The 23597-nt window shown below is 42.2% G+C and overlaps 1 protein-coding gene across 6 annotated transcripts in view; it reads right to left on the bottom strand.

Moving 5' to 3' along the window:
• Positions 1-23597, bottom strand: part of KIF13A (kinesin family member 13A) — a 223616-nt gene that overhangs the window by 115430 nt on the left and 84589 nt on the right. For all 6 annotated transcript variants that reach the window (XM_075826597.1, XM_075826595.1, XM_075826598.1 and 3 more), the window contains exons 6-13: positions 23243-23423; positions 13440-13527; positions 7650-7784; positions 7189-7301; positions 6283-6394; positions 3448-3660; positions 2519-2629; positions 2205-2339 (exon numbers count right to left, since the gene is read on the bottom strand). In XM_075826597.1, the coding sequence (XP_075682712.1) occupies positions 2205-2339; positions 2519-2629; positions 3448-3660; positions 6283-6394; positions 7189-7301; positions 7650-7784; positions 13440-13527; positions 23243-23423 (1088 nt within the window). The remainder of the gene's footprint in view (positions 1-2204; positions 2340-2518; positions 2630-3447; positions 3661-6282; positions 6395-7188; positions 7302-7649; positions 7785-13439; positions 13528-23242; positions 23424-23597) is intronic.

The raw sequence follows: 23597 nt of genomic DNA, 5'->3' as shown, positions 1-23597 counted from the left end.
CAGTCTGGGCCCAGGTTCAGAAAAACCTAGAGGTGTCCCAGAGCGTACAAAAAACTCAGGCTGATAAAAAACGTTCTGCTAACCCCCGGTTTATGGTCGGGGATCTGGTGTGGTTGTCGTCTAGGAACTTGCGTCTCAAGGTTCCGTCCAAGAAGTTTGCTCCCCGGTTTATTGGGCCGTATAAGGTCATTGAGGTCCTCAATCCTGTCTCCTTCCGGCTGGAGTTACCCCCGTCTTTTCGGATACACGACGTGTTTCATGCCTCCCTCCTCAAACGCTGCTCCCCGTCCTTGGCTCCCTCGAGGAGACCTCCTGTTCCCATCCTCACCCCGGAGGGGGTGGAATTCGAGGTGGCCAGGATTGTGGACAGCAAGATGGTCCAAGGCTCCCTCCAGTACCTGGTCCATTGGAGAGGATACGGGCCCGAGGAGAGGACTTGGGTACCCGCCCGGGATGTTCACGCTGGGGTATTGGTCAGGAGGTTCCACCTGCGTTTCCCCAGTAAGCCAGGTCCACTTAGAAAGGGTCCGGTGGCCCCTCATAAAAGGGGGGGGTACTGTAAAGGATCTGCCAGGCACTGCGGGGTTAACTCCCAGAACTAATCAGTCAGCACCTGAGAATACATCCCTGAGACTGACTCCTGCTTCCACCATTCAGGCTGGCAGGCTTAGGAGTGGGAGAGCCTATCGTAACCTTGCCAGACTCAGCTAGCTCCCGCCCTCGGTCTATTTAAGCCTGCACTTCCTGTCCCTCGGTGCTTGTTATTGCTTTTGTTTCCTTCCTTGTGGTTCCTGGCCCAGCTACAGCTCCTGCTATTTTTGATCCTGCTCCATACCGACCCTGGCTTACCGACTACTCTTCTGCTTTTCGTTTTGTACCTCGCACACTCCTGGTTTGACTCGGCTCGTTCACCACTCTGGTTGCTCACGGTGTTGCCGTGGGCAACGGCCCCTTTTCCTTGCTTGTGTTCCTTGTATGTTTGTCGTGTTTGTCGTGCACTTACTGAGCGCAGGGACCGCCGCCCAGTTGTACCCCGTCGCCTAGGGCGGGTCGTTGCAAGTAGGCAGGGACAGAGTGGCGGGTAGATTAGGGCTCACTTGTCCGTCTCCCTACCCCCAGCCGTTACAGTTACCTTGGCAATAGTACCAACTCAATCTGCCAGCTTCTACTCCCGCCGTCAAATTTAAACTTTTGGCGGAAGACGAGAATGCTACCATTAAGGCCCCATGCACACGAACGTGTTTTTGCGGCCGCAATTCCCCCGAAAATCCACAGGAGAATTGCGGCCCCATTCTTTTCTATGGGGCCATGCACACGACCGTAGTTTTTACGGTCCGTGCATGGCCCTGGAACCCGCACCGCAGAATGAACGGGCATGTCCTGTTACGGACATCTTTTGCGGTCCGGGCTCATTGAAAACAATGACAGCGGCCATGTGCATGTCGTACGATTTGCGGGCGGCCCGCGGCTGACAGTCCGCTGACAGTCCGCAGCCGCCCGACCCGAAAATTACGGCCGTGCACACGGCTACGGTCGTGTGCATGAGGCCTTATCTAGCGTCTCTTTTCACTTAGCTTTCAATCAATACAGCAGGCAGTTTAGGAAAAACTATATAAAAAGAAAGGCAAGTTTTTACAGTACACCCGAAGTAGCATATCCTGAACAGTTTTCATTTCAATCTATGGTAATTTACTTTAATGGATAGTCTGGCCCATATTAGGTGCCCATAAAACAATCTCCTCAAACATTATTCAATTATGTCTGAACAATGATTCATTCCCGAACGTTTTTATTATCATGATCTACTTGAGTCACCATTTTAATAATTCTACAGGTTTTTAGGTACCACCTTGACTTACAAAAAAGCTGCCTGAAAGTATGATGAAGCAAATGACGAATTTAGCTGCAATTATGAATAGTAATGTATAAAATATCCATTCATCCCCCTCATTATATGTATAAAATCATTAGTATTTTTAATAATCACAATTGTTTCTGACACGCCACATATTTAAAGTACCACAGAATGAATAGATAGAGTTTCCATTTATGTGACATGTATCAGATAGTGTTTCCATTTATGTGAGATTCCCATAGTTTAGGTCAATGGAGTTCCTTGCTATCAGATTACTCCTGATAAAATCACGTGAGAAGGAGCTGAAGGATTGGCACCACCGGGTGCTAATAAATCCAAAATATCCCACCTTTAAATAATAGACCAAAAGTTCATTAAGTGCAGGGTCAGCATTGAGGTTCACCAGGTAACATTTGTCATCACCAACTTTAATACCGGAAGACTGGAGAGAGATGCCCATGCTCTCCAGCTGCTTCTGCCTCTCCTGTGAGGAGAAAAATCACAAGTTTACCACAGAGATCTATAGAGAATTGATGGCTGTTTTTGTTAATGGCCCCCTTTAGTCTTTTAAGGGCTTCTCTTTGACAGACACAAGCGACGTATATAGAAAATCAAGTAGAGTAGCTATCCACTTCATTAAGAAATCATGGCTAACAGACATACCTGAGCAATGGCTTCTGTTTTCCTCAGCTTCTCTTCCCAGGTGATTGTTAGCTCTCGGATTAATTTTTCCGATTCCTCCAATTTCTCCTTTAATTCAGGTGCCTTCATAGACTATGTATGGAAAATATCAAGCAGACATATACATATTTAATTAGACTGCTGAGGAGTCAATAGAGCCATCTGTTTCCTAACATTTATCTCTGCTGAATATTGAAGATGCAAAAAAAGGACTGCAAACATGTTTTACAAAATGCAGAATTTAATTTTTTTAATTAAAATAAATATATGGTCATAGTTTTCATGACTGAACATGGTTCATAATGGAGTAACGACAAGTCAGAAAATGTAAATTTTATGGTCACTTTACAGAATCGACTTCAATTATTCCCAAATGAACCTCCTGTAGTATGTGGAATAATAGACCTCCATGATCGGTTGCAACTTTGAATTCAATACACTCATTGGTGGCTCATAACATGTGTTTTAATTTAATGTCACCGGAATATTAATCAGAAGAAAATAAGTTATGAGTGGCATTCACTCACACACATATACATAGATACATACACACTGGTACAGAAATAGCCGATCTCACTTGTTTGTTTCTGTACCTCCCATAGGTCCACTTTCTAGTGACCAGTGGTGGTCCCAGATATTGGACCTCCACCAATCTAACATTTATCACTTATTCAGTGGATAGATGATAAATCTTATTGGTGGTAATATGAATAGCTATGAAAGTTCAATAAAAGACTCAAATGAACCAATTGGTTGTAAAAGTGAATTAAATTTTGTACAGCTTTAATATAGGAAAATTCTACTCTAGTTTCTTAGACATTAGATATCGCAGGGAGTTTCCAAGATTTAAATTCATAAGATAAAGACAAACTGGGAGCACAAGTGAAGTTTTCTTTTTATAAACGACTTACCTCGGCTTGTGAGAGCTGCTCTTTCAGTTTCTCCACCTCTTCCCGCAGCTCTCGGATAACTCTGGCATTGGGATCCTCGTTGACCACGGCATGATTGACTATTCTTTTGGCCCGATCAGCATATCTTAAGGTAGAAAGTGTCTCTTCATAGTTGTCGCCTGATGGGCTGATTGTGGCTATCATGGCAGTTTTGCTATTGCCTCCCAAATTGTCCTTTATTAAAAAAAATAATAATAATAATGTGTAAAGGTGCTGAGTACTACATCCTGCTAGATGTGACAGTTATTACTGTTTTGTCTAAAATTCTAAAGTATTTTAAAGAATGGTTTCAAAAAGATTTGATCACACACTGTAAAACATGCAGATAGGTTAGGTAAGTTCAAACTGTGTTATTTCCCTACGTTTAGTGAGTACGTCGGGTACGCTCCCGATGTGCACTCTAAATAATTCCATGGGGGTCCATTAGTCATATAGATTCCAAAAGGTCCCAGCCTGGTCAGTATACAGCAACAAATAAAGTATGGAATAGCATACTAGATTACATTATGCTGTAAAATAATGTATCTATTAAACGGATACCATATGAGCCTATGGGTGATGGATGCCAACATATGGCATCAGTTTAATGGATACGTCATGAGCTTTTCATGAAGTATCCATTAAACGTATGCCATTTTAGCCTATGGGTGAGAGATGCGTTAAACGGATATGTTTTTCCCCAGTGTATATGTTAAGTGGAGGACAAAAACACAGCGTCAACCTAGACTTAACTGGATTTTTGCCCAACTGTGTGTCTGAGATAAACACCAACAGCAACAGCCATATGGAGATAGGTGTTTGTGGTCAACTTCAGAACAACAAGGAAGTCTACTGCAAGCGAAGTAAAATAAAGGGTCAGAAATAGTGCTCTAAGCCTATAGCAAAAATCACACTCTATTTCTTCTGTGCGTTTAGCCTCAGGATTGTGGCGTATACATCCACAATAACACGTAAATTGTAGATGGTACATTTTAAAGAGAAAATCCAGTCAAAATAATCTTCTACTTCATAGAAGTTTAAGAAACACATATTGCCCTTTCATTCTGCAAATCAGTGGTGGTCCAAAATCACAGACTTCTCAATGTGATCTTCTCACATGTATCTAAGACATAGCAGAAGATTATTTTTACTGCATTTTTTTTTTACATTTGTTTTATTTCAAATGCTGCAGACAGGATGAAGGGCAAACAAGTGCACCAAGAAAATAAATTAGGTTACATCACAGGGGATACAGAAAGGGGAAAAAAAAGGGAAGGAGTAATCAGCAACAGTCAAAACTTTAACATCATTTTTTTAAGTACCAACTCTTAAACCACAATAAAAACTGTTGTCTATGCCGTTAAGTATCACAAATGTATGAGGAGTGTATGCAATAGGCAAAACAATAACCAAATAAGGTTAGGGACATACATCATGAACCAAAAGTTAAGGTTCCTCTACATCCAAAGTCTCAGGAGTATCTAACCACAGGGACCTCATATTTTAAATAATTTATCCTGACATCCTCTATGTTGATACACCAATCGTTCATATGTTACTACGGTATTTACAAGACCTCCCATTGAGCAACCGAGGGCATGTCATCACCCATCCAGCAGATAGCTATAGCCTTCCTAGCCAAAAACAAGGTTTCTTTCAAGAAAATTCGCATGTAGTGTGGCCAAATCTCTTCATCTAAGATACCAAATAAAGCAACCTTAGGGGAAATGGGCACAGGGAACGGTAAAAGGGAGGATAAGAAGTTAAATATTTGTGCCCAAAAATCAGAAATATATGGACAGTTCCACATAAGATGCCAGAAATCTGCATCCAAACAATGGCACCTGTGACACTCCGTTGTGTGTATTCTACCCATTTTATGCAGTCTAATAGGTGTCAAATAGGATTGGTGTACTATAAAACTGTATCAATTTATTATTTATTGCTGGGGAAACCGACATGTGAGAGCTAAATACTGCGTCTTTATCATCCAATGCAAGTTCTGGAATTTGCCCCAACCATCTATTAAACACAGGCAACGGCACCGAAGTGAGCTTGGAAGAGAGTAGATGGGTGTACAGTGCTGATATGAGGCCCTTAAGTCCCTGTGACTTCAAGATACCAATAAGGGGATAGTCCGATATAACCCTCTTGTTTGGCGGAAACGAAGAGTGGACAGCATGGCGATGCTGAAAGTATCTATACCACTGTACGTGAGGAAAGTCGCAAGCCTCTTTTAACTGCAGGATTGTAACAAAGGAGCCCTCAGCAAAAACATATCCAACCCTCCCCACACCTAAGTCTTGCCAAAAACATGAGTCTGATATACTAAGTAGTGAAGGTAAGGTAGAATTATTCCATAGAGGCAGTTCCGGGAGAACATCATTATAATGCAATATATTTTTAGCAGTGCGCCATACTATTAAGGCCATTCTATGTAAGGGGAGCAACTCTGCATGTTGCGTAAAATGATGGTACTCTAAGTAACTGATTAGAGTGTTACCCGCCACTAGAGGCCAAATACCTAATTGAGTCCAACAGAGGTTCATCCAAAAAACAGTCCCTAATGCCTCGCAACTGGCCTGTTAAGTAATAAATGTGCAAGTCAGACAGTGCCATTCCCCCATCTGCTTTGGGGCGCTGTAGGGTAGTGAGTTTAAGTTTAGAATGAGAGGTGCCCCAAATGAATTTAATAAATAGGGAGTGCAGTGAAAGGAAATATGACTGAGGGACATTTTTACTGGATTTTACATGTAAGAACATCGAGGTAGTAAAAAGGTCTTAATTAATAAATTGTGAAATGTGTTGGATTACTACCTTAAGAAGCCACGTGAGTACAGAATCTCTGTATGGCACAAACTTGTTCTTCCCTTTCCCAGCAGCTTGATCAGCCAATGATGATATAACCAATCCTAAAGTTGTTAGTGACCTTAGTGGAAAAATGAGAAAAAACAAAAAACATATCTAATGTGCACCCGTATATCATCATACAAATACAGAATGATGGATGCTCAAATGAAGAAAAACAAGAAGGGCATAGCCCAAGTAGAAGTGGAGGGTGCTGACATTTTCGAAAATATCTACACGTTGACCACAGTCCTTTGCTTTTTTTCTAGAAAGTGAGATATTTAGTCTATTTATGCCCTGCTCAAATTTATTTCTACCTGACCACCACGGACCACAGCTGAAAAAATAGCTAGAGGCCCCCGTGTAAATGACATGCAACCCCCAGGGGATAGCAACTTCATATGGTGAATCTACCTTCCCCCGGATAATGATATATGTATCTATGTATGCACTTTTTCAAACACCTGTTGCCTCCACTAAAATTTAGGCAAAAATAAAACCAGATCTCTGTCTTGAATGTATTTTTTTTTTTAGCAAAATAAAATATATGGTGAAAACACCGGACACAAATATAGCTGTGTAAAAAGTAATAAGTGCGAGAACTCCCCTTCCCCAAATCGCCCCCCCCCTCCCCCCGGCGCACCAATATCTCGAGCTGACCACTACTGGTTTAGACCATGCCTAATATGTGAATGTAATTTTGACATGTATGATCCCGTATTCAAACATCTAAAGCTGTTCAGTGTCTCACACTTTTTCCACTTCTTTGACATGAAAAGAAAATAGATTCAACAATTAAAATTGCATCTGCTGATTCACATAATGCTATTGTCTATAAAAATTTGTATAAGTGAAAACAATGGGAGCGGCCCTTACTTGTTGATGTTACTTCCTTCCTTGAGGCGTTCTCCTGCAGCACCGGTTTTGGACACTCTCTCGCTGCCGGCCAGGTCTACCAAGCTGACCTTACTGACACGTTCTCCTGAGTTCTACAATCAACATTATATGTACAATACTGATATATTATACATATATTAAAATGTAGCACACATATTCAAGAGTATTGTCATACACCATCAAGTGAAAAATAACTTTTAAGGATCTGTGCATACACCCTTATTATGGCTCCGTAAAGGAGATATACATTTTGATCAAATTATAGGATTGGATTCTTGGGTCCAAGCTTTGGGGAAGGCTTTCCTGATCTCATTGGCACCAAACATACAGATCATAGACAGAGCCATAATATTGCCATGTCAAAAGCCCTTACTGTATTATAATGCTATAAACTTTATTGGGACTTCAATGTATCTACAAATATTTATACAGATACTTACACCAGACTGATGGTCATACAAAGTTTGAGTCAAAATAATATTAAATACAGCATGCGATCTGCTGCTTTCTTCATTCATGTTTGTTGCAGCAACAGTGCGAGATTTATTCCCTTCGGACATTAAAGATTCAATATCCTAAAAAAGAAATACTGGATTAAAGTAAAATAAATTATGTTATCAATTAGTTGTCAATTTATTCATACAACTCCAGGAGGAATAACAGAGGGGCGGTACAATGCAGAGATGCAAGATAAGATGCTCCAGAATTACTTCCCAAGGAATACAAGTATTTACTAAAACAAACATGTCAGGAGAGAGCTGAATTCCCTATCAGGAAGCCAAATATAAATTCTGGTAACCAAACTTAACGCTGGCCTCAACTTTGTCGGGCTGTTCAGAACTTGCTGTAATCGGGTATGGATTTTTAAATGCAATGCAAGTTACATAAGGATCAAAGAAATGCAGGATACTTACAAAATAGTGTCACATGTGTCTTGTACTATCTTCTTATTACCAACAAAGATAATCTAATGCAGCCCAAATGCGGAAATTCAAAGTGTTATTACTATCAGAATCTTACATTGTCAGCAAAAGTGCTCTATTTTTAAACCTGCTCAATTTCTGTACAGACACTTCATAATCCAGAACCTTCTGATAATGAATTGATAAGAGTTTTGGCCTGCTTCAAAATTCAGAAAGTCATGTTTATTAAGATACCTTAAAGACAACCCCATCTCAATTAGAAGCCGACTCCGCGAAGCTGCCGCCAGCCATACCGTTCCCCTGCAGCGGCAAATGAATGGCCAACCATGTCAAATATGGAAGGGCAGGGTCTGCCAGAGCAAGAGCCAATCTTTGTGAGTGACTCTCCTCTCTGACTAACAGAGACGAGCACTTTAAGAAATTACCATTCACGAATTAGCTGTCCTTTATTCCACTTAAAAAAGCCATATAGTCATAATTGAGGTGGAAGCATTAGGGCAGATACACACGAACGTTGCGTTTTTGCGCGCGCAAACAACGCGGCGTTTTGCGCGCGTTTCAGCAGCGTGTGCAATGCGTATTTTAACCATGTATGCGTGTAATACGCGCGTAAGACCTGCGTTTTTCCTGCGCGTGTAAAAAACGCACGCAGCTGTTCTGTTGACGACAGCCTCCAAAAAGGCCAAGAATGCAACACCCCTGCTTGATGTGTGCACCTGTGTTAATTCATTTGTGTGCTTTGGGTGCAACCCAGTGTTGCAACCAGTATTTTCGGGAAGTTTGTCTGCCACACTGCATTGATGCCACCTAGCTCTCTGGCCCGTGTCCTATTAGCATGGATGCTATCCCGGAGGTTTGGCCAACGCGGTAGCATTCTACGGCCACACCGGCGGAGATCAGGTAGGATGTGGGTTCACCCAATAGTGGCCCAACGCACCTCTAAAGGGCATTTTCATACCCTCTTTGCTGACCTCCGTCGTCACCCCGAGAAATTTCGCGCCTTTTGCCGCCTGTCTGTGCCTGCCTTTGATATGCTGCTGGAGCTGGTTCGGCCTGGAATAACCTATCAGGACACCAACATGCGACGCTGTATTTCCCCAGAGGAGCGTCTCCTTGTCACCTTACGGTATGTGCTGTTTTGTTATCCAGGTTACACATTCTTTTAGGTGTTTAATGTCCTACCTAACATGTTTGCTTTGTGGTTTGCTTGTATGATTTCCTGTAGATTTTTGGCGACCGGCAATAGCTACCATTCCCTTCATTTTGAATTCCTTCTTGGAGTGTCCACTATTTCCGGCATTGTCCCAGCAACCTGTGTGGTCCTGTGGCTGAGATTGAAGAGCAGCGTGATCCCTCAGCCTACGGCCCAACACTGGCTTCGCATAGCGCAGCAGTTTGAAACAGACACCCAATTTCCCCACTGTATTGGTGCACTCGATGGGAAGCACATCCGTGTGCAGAAACCGCTCCACTCTGGGTCTCGATACTTCAACTACAAGCAGTTTTTTTCCATAGTCTTGCTTGCCTTGTCGGACTGTAATTTCTGCTTTACCATCGTGGACATCGGGTCCTATGGAAGCTCTGCGGATGCCCGCATTTTTCGCTCGTCCAGAATGGGCCATCGTCTAATGTCTAACCAACTTGATGTCCCCGAGCCTAGCATCCTCCCTGGCACCAGCGGTCCACCCGTTCCTTATGTTATGGTTGCAGATGAAGGTTTTGCCCTCAGCAGACACATCATGCGTCCATATGCGCGGAGGGCCATGGATAACCGTAGGCGCATTTTCAATCAGCGCCTATGCAGAGCACGGAAAGTCGTGGAATGCGCCTTTGGCATCATGACCAGCAAGTGGAGGGTCCTGATGACAGCAATGCAAATGTCCCCGTCAAATGTGACATGTGTGATCAAAGCCTGTGTTGTGCTGCACAACTTTACCCGCATCCATGATGCCGCTCATGATGGGGAATATATGGTAACATCTGCACCCACCACCAGCCTGGGCCAGGCTGCTCGGCCTGGGTGGCCACCGACATGTGGCCAGCGAGTGCGCCACCAATTTGCGGAGTATTTTGACAGCCAGCCTTGAGATGTAACCTGGCAGAAGGCTGCCATTTGAGGTGTGGGGAAGTTACTATTATTTTATCGAACGTCTGTTTATCCCTCTAGACCTTTTTTGTTTTTGGGGGGGGGGGGGGAGGGTTAGGGACTCGCAAAACTTGAGGCCCCTTGACGTGGGTTGCGAGCTTAAAGCTCGGAAGGCGCTTGGAATACCCTTTTTAGACGCCAAGAATTCATGGACATAACATCCTCTTGTGGAGACAATGTATTTCCTGCCCTATATGTCTGCGCGCCTTTCTGGGTGAGTAAAGTTAGGTATGGCCAAACACTAACTATACTAATTACACCTCAGTTCCTGGTATTCCAAACCCCTTCCGACCAACGAAGACCTCAACGATGTGGTGGAGAAATGTCATACCTTCCCAACCGCTTACAACATGGCACTTCATAGCGGTAGAGGCTGTAGAAATGGTGCGCAAGGTAACAAAAGGATTGTCCACACGGAAGTGAAATATATAAAACTTTTGCGTTTATGTTTGTGGCACATACACGCCATACCAGCAAAATACACACGCGGGAAAACATACCCGAAAAAATAATGGCACCAACATGATGCATATACAAAAGAAACATGTACGGATTCCTAGCATGTCATGGGTTTGTAACATGTGGCCTTAGAACACACTTGCCCCTACAGATTCTGATAGGCATGGGGCGGCGAGCTGTAACCAGACAGTTCCGCACCACTATGCTGTCCCCGGCCCTGAGGAGGATGTTCCTGCACAGCATAGTGTGGGTGATACTGCGGTGGGTAGCCCTGAGGCTGCATGTGAGCCTGTAAACTTGGGCCAGGTAGGGAGTATGGAGGAAAGTGACGGACTGGGCCAGGCATTGGGGCAGGGGAGAGGTATCTTGGGGCAGGAGGGTATTGCGCCATCTGCGAGAAGACGGGGGCAGGTTGGGAGGGCCCTGGCAAATGGGCCCGCGCTGAGGGCATATAGACACTACGCCAGTGCTCTATTGATGTAAAGCACCGGCCTGGACTTAGCGGGGGTGTCGCACTGTCGATTAGCGACAGCATATTGGATTGCAGCCGCACCAACCTATCCTCTGGTACCCGCCGCATCAAAGGTGCCATGCTCCGACAAAAAAAATCATGATTGTCCTCATCAGCAGCACGCCGCAGGTACTCCAGAACACGGGCGTCCACCTGTGCACCTGCGGGTGGGTTTACAGGGCGTCTGCGGCGGGGTGCTGCATGGCTAGGTGCCACTTGCTCCGGTTGTCCTGCTTCAGGCGCTGAGGCGACCGGACCAGGATCCTCTCTGGTGGCCTCCGGGGTTAGGGCGACAAGGGGAGCGGCGGATTCGGACGTCTGGCTACACTCGGGCCGTGCCTCCTCTTCTGACGCATCCAGAGTGTCGCTAGTTCTAGAATATAGGGGACACGTCAGTTGAGGAACCAAATTTAATGTGCAAACACAAAGCTGCTTTGGCGTATCTGACATTTTTGGAAGGTGACGTGGGCAGAAAGGGACAACAACGAGTACTTACGGTTGCATGTCCATTATTTCCCGCAGGAACAACAGCTGGTCGTAATAAATGTAGCGCCGTTTTCGTGTTCCACCTTCTCCGCTACGGCCGCCGGTTCCATATTCTCGACGGAACTGATCCCTTGAGCTGCGCCCCCGTCTCTTTACATCGTCCACTGTATGAATAATAAAGAACACATCATTCAATAAACACACCAGATGTGACTGCGCACACAGACAGTGCATATAAACTACTGTACCACACGTCTACACAAGAACAAACCTAAGTTGATGATACTATATAAAGATGCCACTGAACGAAAACGTTGCCAATGACAGGCATTTATTCAGCAGGGACGCAATAGCCAATATGGATGTCATTATACACATCAATGTCGACACACAGATATCCACTCACCAATTCGTTGGCGGTCACGGGTGCGGCTGTCGGCCCACTCCTGCTCGAATAGCGCCTCTGCTATCTGCTCCCATGCTGCCTCCTTCAATGTGCGGTCATGGTACGACTCCGCATGGGTGTTCCAGACCTCCGGACGCTCCTGAACTAACCTGATGAGCTTCGCCACATCAATCTGCCGAGGCATGCCTGCAAGGTGTTTGTGGTGCTTTTGCAAACGGTTTGGCCTCTTTTTCAAAACCTGCTGTCTAAGCTACTTCCTGCTTTTCAGCTGGTTTCAACTAGTTAGTTCAAACTCCTTAGCATAGAGACAACGTGTAGTGCGTGAAAAACGCGCGTTCGCAGCTGCTGCCACCGTATGACATGCGTAATTTTCACGCACCCATTGACTTCAATGGGTGCGTGATGCGCGAAATACGCAGTTATTGAACCTGACGCGTATAGTACGCAGCGAACAAACGCTGCGCAAGAAACACGCACTGTTTGAACTGCCTCATTGACTTCTATAGTGCTGTGCGTGGCGCGCAGAAAAAACGCGGACTGCACGCGCGCAAATCACGCTCGTGTAAATCCCCCCTTAGGGTACGGTCCTATGTAACGGCATCTGCATGCAGCCGAAACCCTGCTCACTTGTGGTGGCCAAAAGCCACACGATTTTGCCGGTAATACCCGGCATACCTTTAATATAGCATGTAAACACATCCAGTTATTTTAAGAGTCATTGACCAAGAAACATTATTTATTAGTTAATAGGCAACATTATGCTGAAGAGATGTTGCTGGCCATAGGAAAACAGTGGAAAGGGTTATCACTTGGCTATGATCCCTGCCTCATAACATGATTACTCATGCAAGAGACATTGCAACATTAGTTTAATTGCCCTTGTATAAACAGGAGAATTTCCTAAACAGCCGTCAATGTTTTATTACCGGCCTAAGAAGTGCGTGTTGCGCGGTTTGCTTCTATGTTTTTAACAATTAATTTGTTTCGGAATAATCCATTTAGAAAGGATATTCTGCTGCAAAGTACAGTTAACCAGTTTACATTTAATTGGTTGGCAGATTATAGGATCACAGAGGGGGGGGGGTGCCACGTTATGATCATATGGCTGCATCTGAATTGACCCAAACGGCAAATCTATCTGTGTGACTAGTCAGAAATTCCACTTATAAACAGGCAGTAACTATGAAAAAAGATACAGCCTCAGGATATGTATTCAAGACAACTGGAGTGTGAATTGGGTATGCAAAAGTTTGGACTGTTATTCACCTTTAATAAATAGAGAACGTGTTAATACATTACCTCGAATGTAGTTACAGCTAATTGAGATAAACCATCAACATATGGTCCCAAAACCTTGTGCTCCCTAACTTTAAGGGATTGTCGGCTTCTAAAAAAAAAAAAATACTTGGCTAAATACACATAGCTTGATTAAGAGGTAAATAGGCCGAGACATGTAAAATATGTACAATACAGACAGTAGTAAAATTGCTTGTATAAAAATGCTACTTTAGGTTCTTTTTTTATTTTATGAAATGCTTTTTTGTGTACTTTTATTTGCATTTTTATTTTTTTAAAAAAGTAAATTAGAAAACATATTTTTGGACACAAAATAAAGATCCGAAAGAAAAAAAAGATCCCAACGGTGTCCATAGCCTTTTAAATTTCAGGATGATAAAAACATTGTTGGGCAGTGTTGAGAGATCAATAGCCCAAAGATTCACATCCAAATGATCGTTAATCCGTTAGATCGTCCCCATACAGTTTAAATCTTGTCGGCAGAACATGGGAAAATGTGCTGCCAAAAAACAATAATGTTTTAGGCAACATAAAAGATCCAATTAGCCGACAAATGATCGTTTGCTCGTTTGTCGGCTGATCACTGCCATGTTTACACGGACCAAAGATCAGGAATGCGTGTACAAAAGTGCGCCTGCTCACCAGATCATTGCCTCTTTGCAGGGAAACGTATTGCTATACTCCTTTCGAGACAGTTTTTCACAGTACCCAGCCCTGGGTGAATTTTGTACAGCAGCTTTTCCCTTGTGACTACTTCAGTAGGACTAGTGCAGTCTTAACACTATTCAAAACATTCCAGAACTCTGGGTCCCTGACGTCCACCAATAGGCTTGACTTCTAGGTCCAATAAGAGAAAGCAGCAGCCATCCATGGATCTCTGATAGAGGATGATTACATGTGTTGCTTCCTCAACATGGTGTGCAGAGGAATGGTGTGCTTTTTTTTCTGCTCTCAGGCCCAATGCACACAACTGTATTTTTCATCCGTAATTACGGACCCGTTCATTTATATGGGCTACGGACACCTTTCTGTATTTTTACGGATGGGTGTCCGTGCCGTAGAAATGATAGAACATGTCCTTTTTTTTACCGTAATTACGGCACCGACTCTACATAGAAGTGTATGGGCACTTCCGTAATTACGGACGCTACGGATGTGCAGCCGTAGCCGTCCGTAATTACCGAAGCCGTCCGTAATTACCGAAGCATTGCTATGCAACACCAGGGGATTACCCTAGATTCCTCCCTGTTTTTTTAGCAGATCCGTAAATACGGATGTATTACGGACCATATTTATGGACATTGAAAAAGAAAAAGAAAAAAATGATCCAGGAATATAGCTAGGCACTCTTGGGTTGGATAAAATTTAACAAAATATTTTATTTATGAATCCAGATAATACCGGCAGTATAAATTTATACAACAACAGTTTAAAATATTTTTCTCCTGGCCAGGAAAAGAGACATATAATAGCACCTCTATGCTTCTATAATATCACCTCATAAGTATGTATATAAACATCATATATGCATGGAACAAATTTGAGAAGATAACAATATTCAAAGCAAAAACGCTGGGTTATGTTCACACTTGCGATTTTCAACCATATATGTTGTTTTTATCACAAAGTGGCCAGAGTTCCTATATAGAGTGGTTGGTAATGATGTTTTGAAGACATTCTTTTTATAAGAAGTATAAATCTCAAAATAGGAAGACAGTCCCATATATTAAGGGGATATAATTTGCAGCATATCTTTTTCCCTCATAAGCGGATCCTTGATTTTTATGTATATCTTATGGTGATAGAGAGTCCTTTCACAGACCTGTTAAGGTCAATATGTAACATATAAATCTTATGGTGATAGGTAGTCTTTTCACAGACCTTTAGGGTCAATATGTAGCCCTCAATCTTGAGCTTTAGAGGTTTTTACCTTGAACAGCCAGCGAATGCCAGGAATCCTTGCATGAAAGCAGTCGGTCCAATAGATGGAAGGTCAAGATCTTCACAAAAGGCAAAATTCACCTGTATGGCCATACATTTCATTTAAGCCTCCAAATCTCCATTATCATATCAATTGAGAATTTTTTCCCCTCGGTCTCCACGGGCATTCGCCACTGTACTCCGAGAGACACAGGCCCGGCAAGGCAGAATCACACGCTGGCAGCCAGGTAAGTTTAAAATTCTATCGTATATCTCCTTTCACGTGGTATCTCCAACACTGGACAGGAATTCACAGGGCAGAGTGTAGACGTCACTACCCGCCCTGTCTGATTGAGACAGCTGACGCGTTTCATCCCAGTACGGGATTTCTTCAGAGCCGTTTGACAGATACTGCCAAACATGATACCTTTATAGTATCCCAAAGTTCATTCATTGGTTCCATGGTTGTACAGGTAATCTTCCATGGGGATAATCCAAAAAGCATTATAGGAGTCATATGTAGATCTTTCATAAAATACAATGATCAGTTTCAGTTTTATTGAAACTGATCATTGTATTTTATGAAAGATCTACATATGACTCCTATAATGCTTTTTGGATTATCCCCATGGAAGATTACCTGTACAACCATGGAACCAATGAATGAACTTTGGGATACTATAAAGGTATCATGTTTGGCAGTATCTGTCAAATGGCTCTGAAGAAATCCCGTACTGGGATGAAACGCGTCAGCTGTCTCAATCAGACAGGGCGGGTAGTGACGTCTACCCTCTGCCCTGTGAATTCCTGTCCAGTGTTGGAGATACCACGTGAAAGGAGATATACGATAGAATTTTAAACTTACCTGGCTGCCAGCGTGTGATTCTGCCTTGCCGGGCCTGTGTCTCTCGGAGTACAGTGGCGAATGCCCGTGGAGACCGAGGGGAAAAAATTCTCAATTGATATGATAATGGAGATTTGGAGGCTTAAATGAAATGTATGGCCATACAGGTGAATTTTGCCTTTTGTGAAGATCTTGACCTTCCATTTATTGGACCGACTGCTTTCATGCAAGGATTCCTGGCATTCGCTGGCTGTTCAAGGTAAAAACCTCTAAAGCTTAAGATTGAGGGCTACATATTGACCCTAAAGGTCTGTGAAAAGACTACCTATCACCATAAGATTTATATATTACATATTGACCTTAACAGGTCTGTGAAAGGACTCTCTATCACCATAAGATATACATAAAAATCAAGGATCCGCTTATGAGGGAAAAAGATATGCTGCAAATTATATCCCCTTAATATATGGGACTGTCTTCCTATTTTGAGATTTATACTTCTTATAAAAAGAATGTCTTCAAAACATCATTACCAACCACTCTATATAGGAACTCTGGCCACTTTGTGATAAAAACAACATATATGGTTGAAAATCGCAAGTGTGAACATAACCCAGCGTTTTTGCTTTGAATATTGTTATCTTCTCAAATTTGTTCCATGCATATATGATGTTTATATACATACTTATGAGGTGATATTATAGAAGCATAGAGGTGCTATTATATGTCTCTTTTCCTGGCCAGGAGAAAAATATTTTAAACTGTTGTTGTATAAATTTATACTGCCGGTATTATCTGGATTCATAAATAAAATATTTTGTTAAATTTTATCCAACCCAAGAGTGCCTAGCTATATTCCTGGATCATTTTTTTCTTTTTCTTTTTCAATATTCTTTATCAGGAATGGCACCGTGCTATATTATATTGCAATTTTGGGTATGTTTAGGTATGGTTTTGAATAACCACATCTTTTTTCTATAAACATATTTATGGACACCCTTCCGTGAATGCGAATTATTTACAGATGAAAATAAATTACTACGGATCCATTCTTACAGACAGAATTTACGGATGGATGAAAAATACGGTCGTGCGCATGGGGCCTAACCCTTTTTTTTCAAACATCAAGTACTTAATAATCACTGTCCTTTTAAGGCTCTGTTCACATCTGCGTTGGGGTCCCGTTCTGACGTTCCGTCGGAGGTTTCCGTCAGAACGGGACCCCGAGCAGACAAAAAACTGACACCGACGGAAACCAGATTGATTTAAATGGTGATGGGGCCGGTTCCCCTGGTTTCCGTTTGACTCTTTTGTGCACCGGATCAGTCGTTTTGCCGGAAGCAATAGCGTAGTCGACTACGCTATTGCTTACGTCAAAAGGGCAGGTCCGGTGCACAAAAGAGGCAAACGGAAACCACGGGCAGGTGATGAAATCAAAATTAAACCACGGGCATTGAAATCAATGGTGATGGAGACGGAAACCTCTGGTTTCCGTCGGTGTCAGTTTGTGTCTGCTCGGGGTCCCGTTCTGACGGAAACCTCAGTCAAAACGGGACCCCAACGCAGAAGTGAACAGAGCCTTACTCTTTTTCACACATTCCTGTCACTCCCATTTCTGGTCTCCATCGCTCACTTGCTGATTAAAACAGGACACACCAAGAAGTCTATGTTCACAGGATAGTTCACAGGTGCACCTCACATTTTTGTTAAAACATAAAAGTAAAATGTTAATGTTACAGTGCCTGTGAAAAGAGAGTAGCCTATAAAGGTTAGAAGAAAGGGGTGAAATCGAGTTATTATTCACCCTCTCCATGAGCCCCATTGTAATTTCTCCCTTTTTACAGATGATACAATAATGACATCTATTTCACAAGAGATTATAATCAATAACGTCAATTTATAAAAACATCTGTCCTTAGAATGATCACCTAATCATAATTACAGATCACGCACACTTATTTAGAATATGGCAATGCATTCATTTCCTCCGATAGAGGGCCGTGTGACCGGCAATAGTATTAGTGCTAATTCTAGTATTGGAGGTGGAGCTGGATATAATAGGAGGCAGAATAAAGTTTCCACAAGTCAGATAGGAAAGAATTATATAAGCCTTTAATCACTCAGGGTTAATTATGCTTATTGCCATAGGGATCACAAGTTAAAGTAGAAAGGGACAACTAAAAAAATTTAAGAAATATGTTGACTCTCCATAAGAAAAAAAGGTCATACTAACAGGAGACATTAGTCCAAGTCATGGTCATTACTGACTGGAGTGAACATGGGGATGCTTGTAAAATGTTGTATAAACAGAGAACTAAATTTAGAATAAAAATACAATATCCACTATTTTAGATGATGTGCCACACTATGAGACACGACAAAGTGGTGTATACGTAATAGACTAACGTTCTATGAACCTACTACTGATAAACGGATTTGCAGATCATAATGCTTACTCTATAGATCGGCCATCTTTATTTTTTGGCTCTCATTGTTCTCTACATTTTCTGTTCCATTGATAAACTTCATTTGGTTATTATAATTATACCTAGACTGCACACAAGGAGTTAATAACAGCATTTTATATTAAATACTGTAAATTGATAGCACTTCTATGGTTGTCCCAGCCATCTGTTCAGTGCCCCCCCCGACACTCGTATTCTACCTCCTTTTTGCTCTTTATAAATAGGATAGGGATAATAAGCAAATATTAATTATAAATTGAAATCAAAACACAGCAAAATGATCTTCAAAACAAGATTAGAAATGGTTCTCCAAAAAATAATGTCCAGCAACATTATGTGTGGTTCACGCATCCACAAATCAATGTGCAGACTTAAAACAATCGTCAGAGTATGGATAGAGATGAGAATCACTCATTTATAACCACCTGCCTAGAGTAATATAGTAAATAGCGGACAGGGAGCAGCTGCAGTTTCTGCCTCACTCTCTGTTTTTTGAGACTGCATGCTGTGAGAGGGGAGTAGGATAACATCTGATTGGCTCAGTCGCGGAGCACAGGACTAGCGCCACACCAGGAGCCCGTCCACTTACAGAGGCTCTGTCACCACATTATAAGTGGCCTATATTGTACATGATGTGATCGGCGCTGTAATGTGGATTAAAGTAGTTTTTTTTTTATTTCGAAAAACGATCATTTTTTACGGAGTTATGACCTATATTAGCTTTATGCTAATGACTTTCTCAATGGACAACTGGGCGTGTTTTACTTTTTGGCCAAGTGGGCGTTGGAGAGAAGTGTATGATGCTGACCAATCAGTGACCAATCAGCATCATACACTTCTCTCTATTCATTTACACAGCACTAGCGATATAGCTATATCGCTATGTGCTGCCACATAAACACAGTATAACATTACTGCAGTGTCTGGACAATGAATATACATTACCTCCAGCCAGGACGTGATGTTTATTCAGACTCCTGTCACTTCTCTGCACTTCTCTGTGATTTACAGCACAGCAGGCGTAGTCTCGCGAGATTACTCTGTAAACTGTCATTTACAGCGAGATCTCGCTGTGCTGTGCTGTAGTCTCACAGAGACGCTACAGAAGTGGTCAGGATTCTGAATAGATATCACGTCATGTATATTCATTGTCAGGACACTGCAGTAATGTTAGTGTGTGTGTTTATGTGGAAGCACATAACGATATAGCTATATCGCTATCTGCAGTGTAAATGAATGGAGAGAAGTGTATGACACTGATTGGCCAGCGTCATACACTTCTCTCCACAACGCCCACTTGGCCATATAGTAAAACACGCCCAGTTGTTCATTGAGAAACTCATTAGCATAAAGCTAATATAGGTCATAACTCTGTCAAAAATTATTGTTTTTCTAAATAAAAAACACTGCTGTAATCTACATTACAGCGCCGATCACATCATGTACAATATAGGGAATTTATAATCTGGTGACAAAGCCCCTTTAAGAAGGCATAGAGAGAGAATATGCTTTTCCAAAAAGGCATGCAGAAGAATGGAAAAAGACCCTAAACACATAGGAGAGTGAGGGGGTTAGTTTCTCCTTTTCCCATCCTAGAAAAATGATTTGGTATGTTAATTCATAGACTGTTGTTCTGAATGAAAATCCTGCAAAAACGCAATAATTGTGTACTCAAACCCCTTTCACATCACGTTTTGGAGACCCCTTCTACTGTACTACTTTTTTAATCAAAAGGAGGATTTGATCATTCCACGTCATTGGAAGTCTAGTATTGTGCCTTCCTTGAAGGAATGGGTAACGGAACTGAATGGGATTATGAGGATGGAGGAGTTAATGTCTGCTGATCGTGGTAAATCCGAGGTTTTTGTTCGAACTTGGTCAGTATGGTCTGAATTCCGGGGGGGTCCTGATATGCCTCTTTGGTTGGATGGCCTATATTGAACACTCATCTCGCCAAATTCTGTGTGCTTCTGTCTGTCTGTGTTTCCCTTTGTTGTCTTGTGTTTATGTAACTTTGTGTTAGAATTTGCACTTAAACGTGTCATTACTAATCGTCTTTGGGACTGGTTTCCCTAAATATTGCACTACTTTTGCTGTAGTTATGGTATTGTTACTTGCCATTAGATTTTATTATTTACTTCCTATTATTTTGATGCTTGGGAGGCTACCTCCTACCATTACTCATATGTTTCTGTAACATTTCTTACAATTTGACTTTATTGTATTGCACTGTGTGCCAACTTTTGCAATTTTGTGTAATGTTTTATCTGCTTTGTTTATTTTCTAATAAAAAATGTTTTGATAACGAAAAAAAAAAAGAAGGAGGATTTGATTTGGGCACAAGGGAAAGGGGAAATATTCCCCTAAGCCAGAGTTCGCACTAACGCTTCTACAGGCGTCATTGATGACTGTAAGGCTCCTAAAGGCTTTGAAATCAGTCTCTTCTGGTATTCTTACGCATGAAACAGAGTTCACTTTGAGCAGGAGGAAGGCACTGGCGGCACAGCATGAAAGGTAATAGAAGTACATATGGGGGTGGGGGGGGGGGGGTTCTCAGAACCTCTCTTTATGCTTCTTTAAACTTCCGTACCGTGCCAACGTGGAACTGCCGGGCAGCTCCTAATGACGTCAGTCAAGCCCTGTACCACTGAGCCAATTAGGCTCTATGTGGGCAACTGAGTGGAATCATTAGAAGACGCCCACCTGTCTTGAACTGGTGGAACACAAAATTTAGAGGGGCCTCGAAGGACAGAGAACACAGAAGACGGGAGACAAATTTCTGCTGTGGCAGCACCCGGGTCAGAGTCCTCACAGGAGGTAGAGCTGAATGTAATATGATCGCCAGTCCAGTACGGCTGTGGTCCTTTCCCTGCGCCATCCATCCCTTCCTCCATTGCCAACTCTTCATTTCTCACCCTCCCCCCCAGCCCGTTTTTATGAGCCTGTGTGAATTGTCCAGCAGTGTGATTCCCCAGGGTCATTTGCCCCTCCTTTATGTCTGCTGCTGACCCAATCACCTCCCTACAGGGGGTCTCTCTCTTTCTCCACCTTAACCATATGCTCATATGTTTTAATCAGTGTTCACAGGTCACTGTGAAAATTTTGTGTTTTTTTTGCCATGAACAGGAGCAAAACTGAACAATTATGCTGCAATTTTTGAAAAATTGTGACTAAATTTTGCCGTTTTGCCACGATTTCAGGCAAAAAAAAAAGAAACAGAATTTTCACCGCTATGTGTAAACCAAGCTTGACTGGGATGGGATCTGTGCACATCCCACCTGACACTGCTGCACATTAAATTCTAATAAGGTAAGAATTTTTTTTATAAAAAACAAACAAAAAAAACCATCATTTTATTTGGACTTCATGTTTTTCTGTTTTAGGGAGACGCTGAATAGTACTGCTTATATTTGGCAGTGTTATACTAAGCCCCCCATAACCACAGATTTGAGCAGTTCAAATAAAACGATTGTCTGGAGGCTACAGGCAGGGCAAGTGACAAGTTCCACTTTGTAAGTTCCACTATATCAACTATTTTTGCTTTGACGTAATTTTTTGCATGGTCTTCTGCCCTGGTCCCAGAGTGACAGGCTTCGCGCTTCAAGGTATTGTTCACACTGCTGTTCAGTGTGGATTATAAAAGAGGTGCAAGAATTATCTAAACTCACTATTTATTCATGAAAGTATTTGTTTAGGTTATAGTAATGTTTCCCTGTATAAATAGCGAGTTTATAACACCACGTATCACTATGTATTAGTCATTTGTAATACCGCAAATTACGTACTCCTCCTTTGCTAAAAATACTCCTCAAAAATGCTAAGAAGGGTATTTTTACTCTGCTGGAAAGTATGTAGTGTGAACTCTGCCCTAGGCTCCGTGCACACCTGCAGTTGAGGCTACTGTTGGGGTTTCTGTCGGCCTTTCCAGTATATTCAATGGCAAGAATAGTGCAGTCTGCAGCGATCAAAAATACTTGGACTTTGACGGACCCCATTAATTTCTGGGGTCCGTCCAGAGTCGCTGGATATCCATTTGAATACAGATACGCCGCAGCTGTCATAGATCCGTTATAAACAGAGGTCATGATGCTAGTGTGAACAGAGCCTTTGGCAATGTGTCGGTTCACCGTTGTGCCAAAATCAGAACCTCCTTTTGATCAAAAATGACGTATGGGAGTGTGGATTTTATGAACGTGATGTAGAAGGGGCCTAATATACTGGCAGCTTGTTTTCTTAAAGTACGCATGCAAGCTCTTAGGACTCTATGCAAAACATATAACAGGGCTCTCCAACCTATCATGCGCCACCAGTGCTCCGATGCAACTGATACCTCTGCGCCACCTAGAGCTTATGCCTCGGCTTCTGTATAATTGAGCTTTTGACATGCCTCATTTTAAAAATATGACATAAATGCCAAACACCTTTGACACATAGACAGATTTGAAGTTTGCATTATGTTTTCTAAAATCTCATTCGCTTATATGTAACATATGGACGCGGCAATTTTTTCACTTTTTGCATGGCCCAATAATTTGAAAGAGTTTATTGAGAATATATGTAAATGTAGAAGCACTTACCCTTTGGGGTCTAAAAGATCTCTGACCTTCTCATTGTAAATTTCCATGTAGGAAACTTCCACTTTGAAGGTCTGAGAGTCATTTTCTTCCTCTGCTGCCCTCAGGAATAAAGAACAGCAGAGTCGTGGGATCAAGCCAGGCTGGTCCGCTGTCCCCATCATAGAGAAAGACTTTCCTGAACCTATAAAAAAAATACAAATTCAACGTATGACAGAAAAGACTAAAATGAAAGACAAAATATAGAAAATAATTGACAAGCCTAATAGTAATAGTTTCCAGCATCTTAGGTAGATATATATTAATTAGAAGAGTATTGTTGTTGTTTCTTTATAGGACTAATATTAGCAAATTTAAA

Source organism: Rhinoderma darwinii, chromosome 5 (assembly GCF_050947455.1).
Source record: "Rhinoderma darwinii isolate aRhiDar2 chromosome 5, aRhiDar2.hap1, whole genome shotgun sequence".
Taxonomy (NCBI): domain Eukaryota; kingdom Metazoa; phylum Chordata; class Amphibia; order Anura; family Rhinodermatidae; genus Rhinoderma; species Rhinoderma darwinii.
Note: the sequence above shows the minus strand (reverse complement) of the source record. Positions and strands in the feature narration are given on the sequence as shown.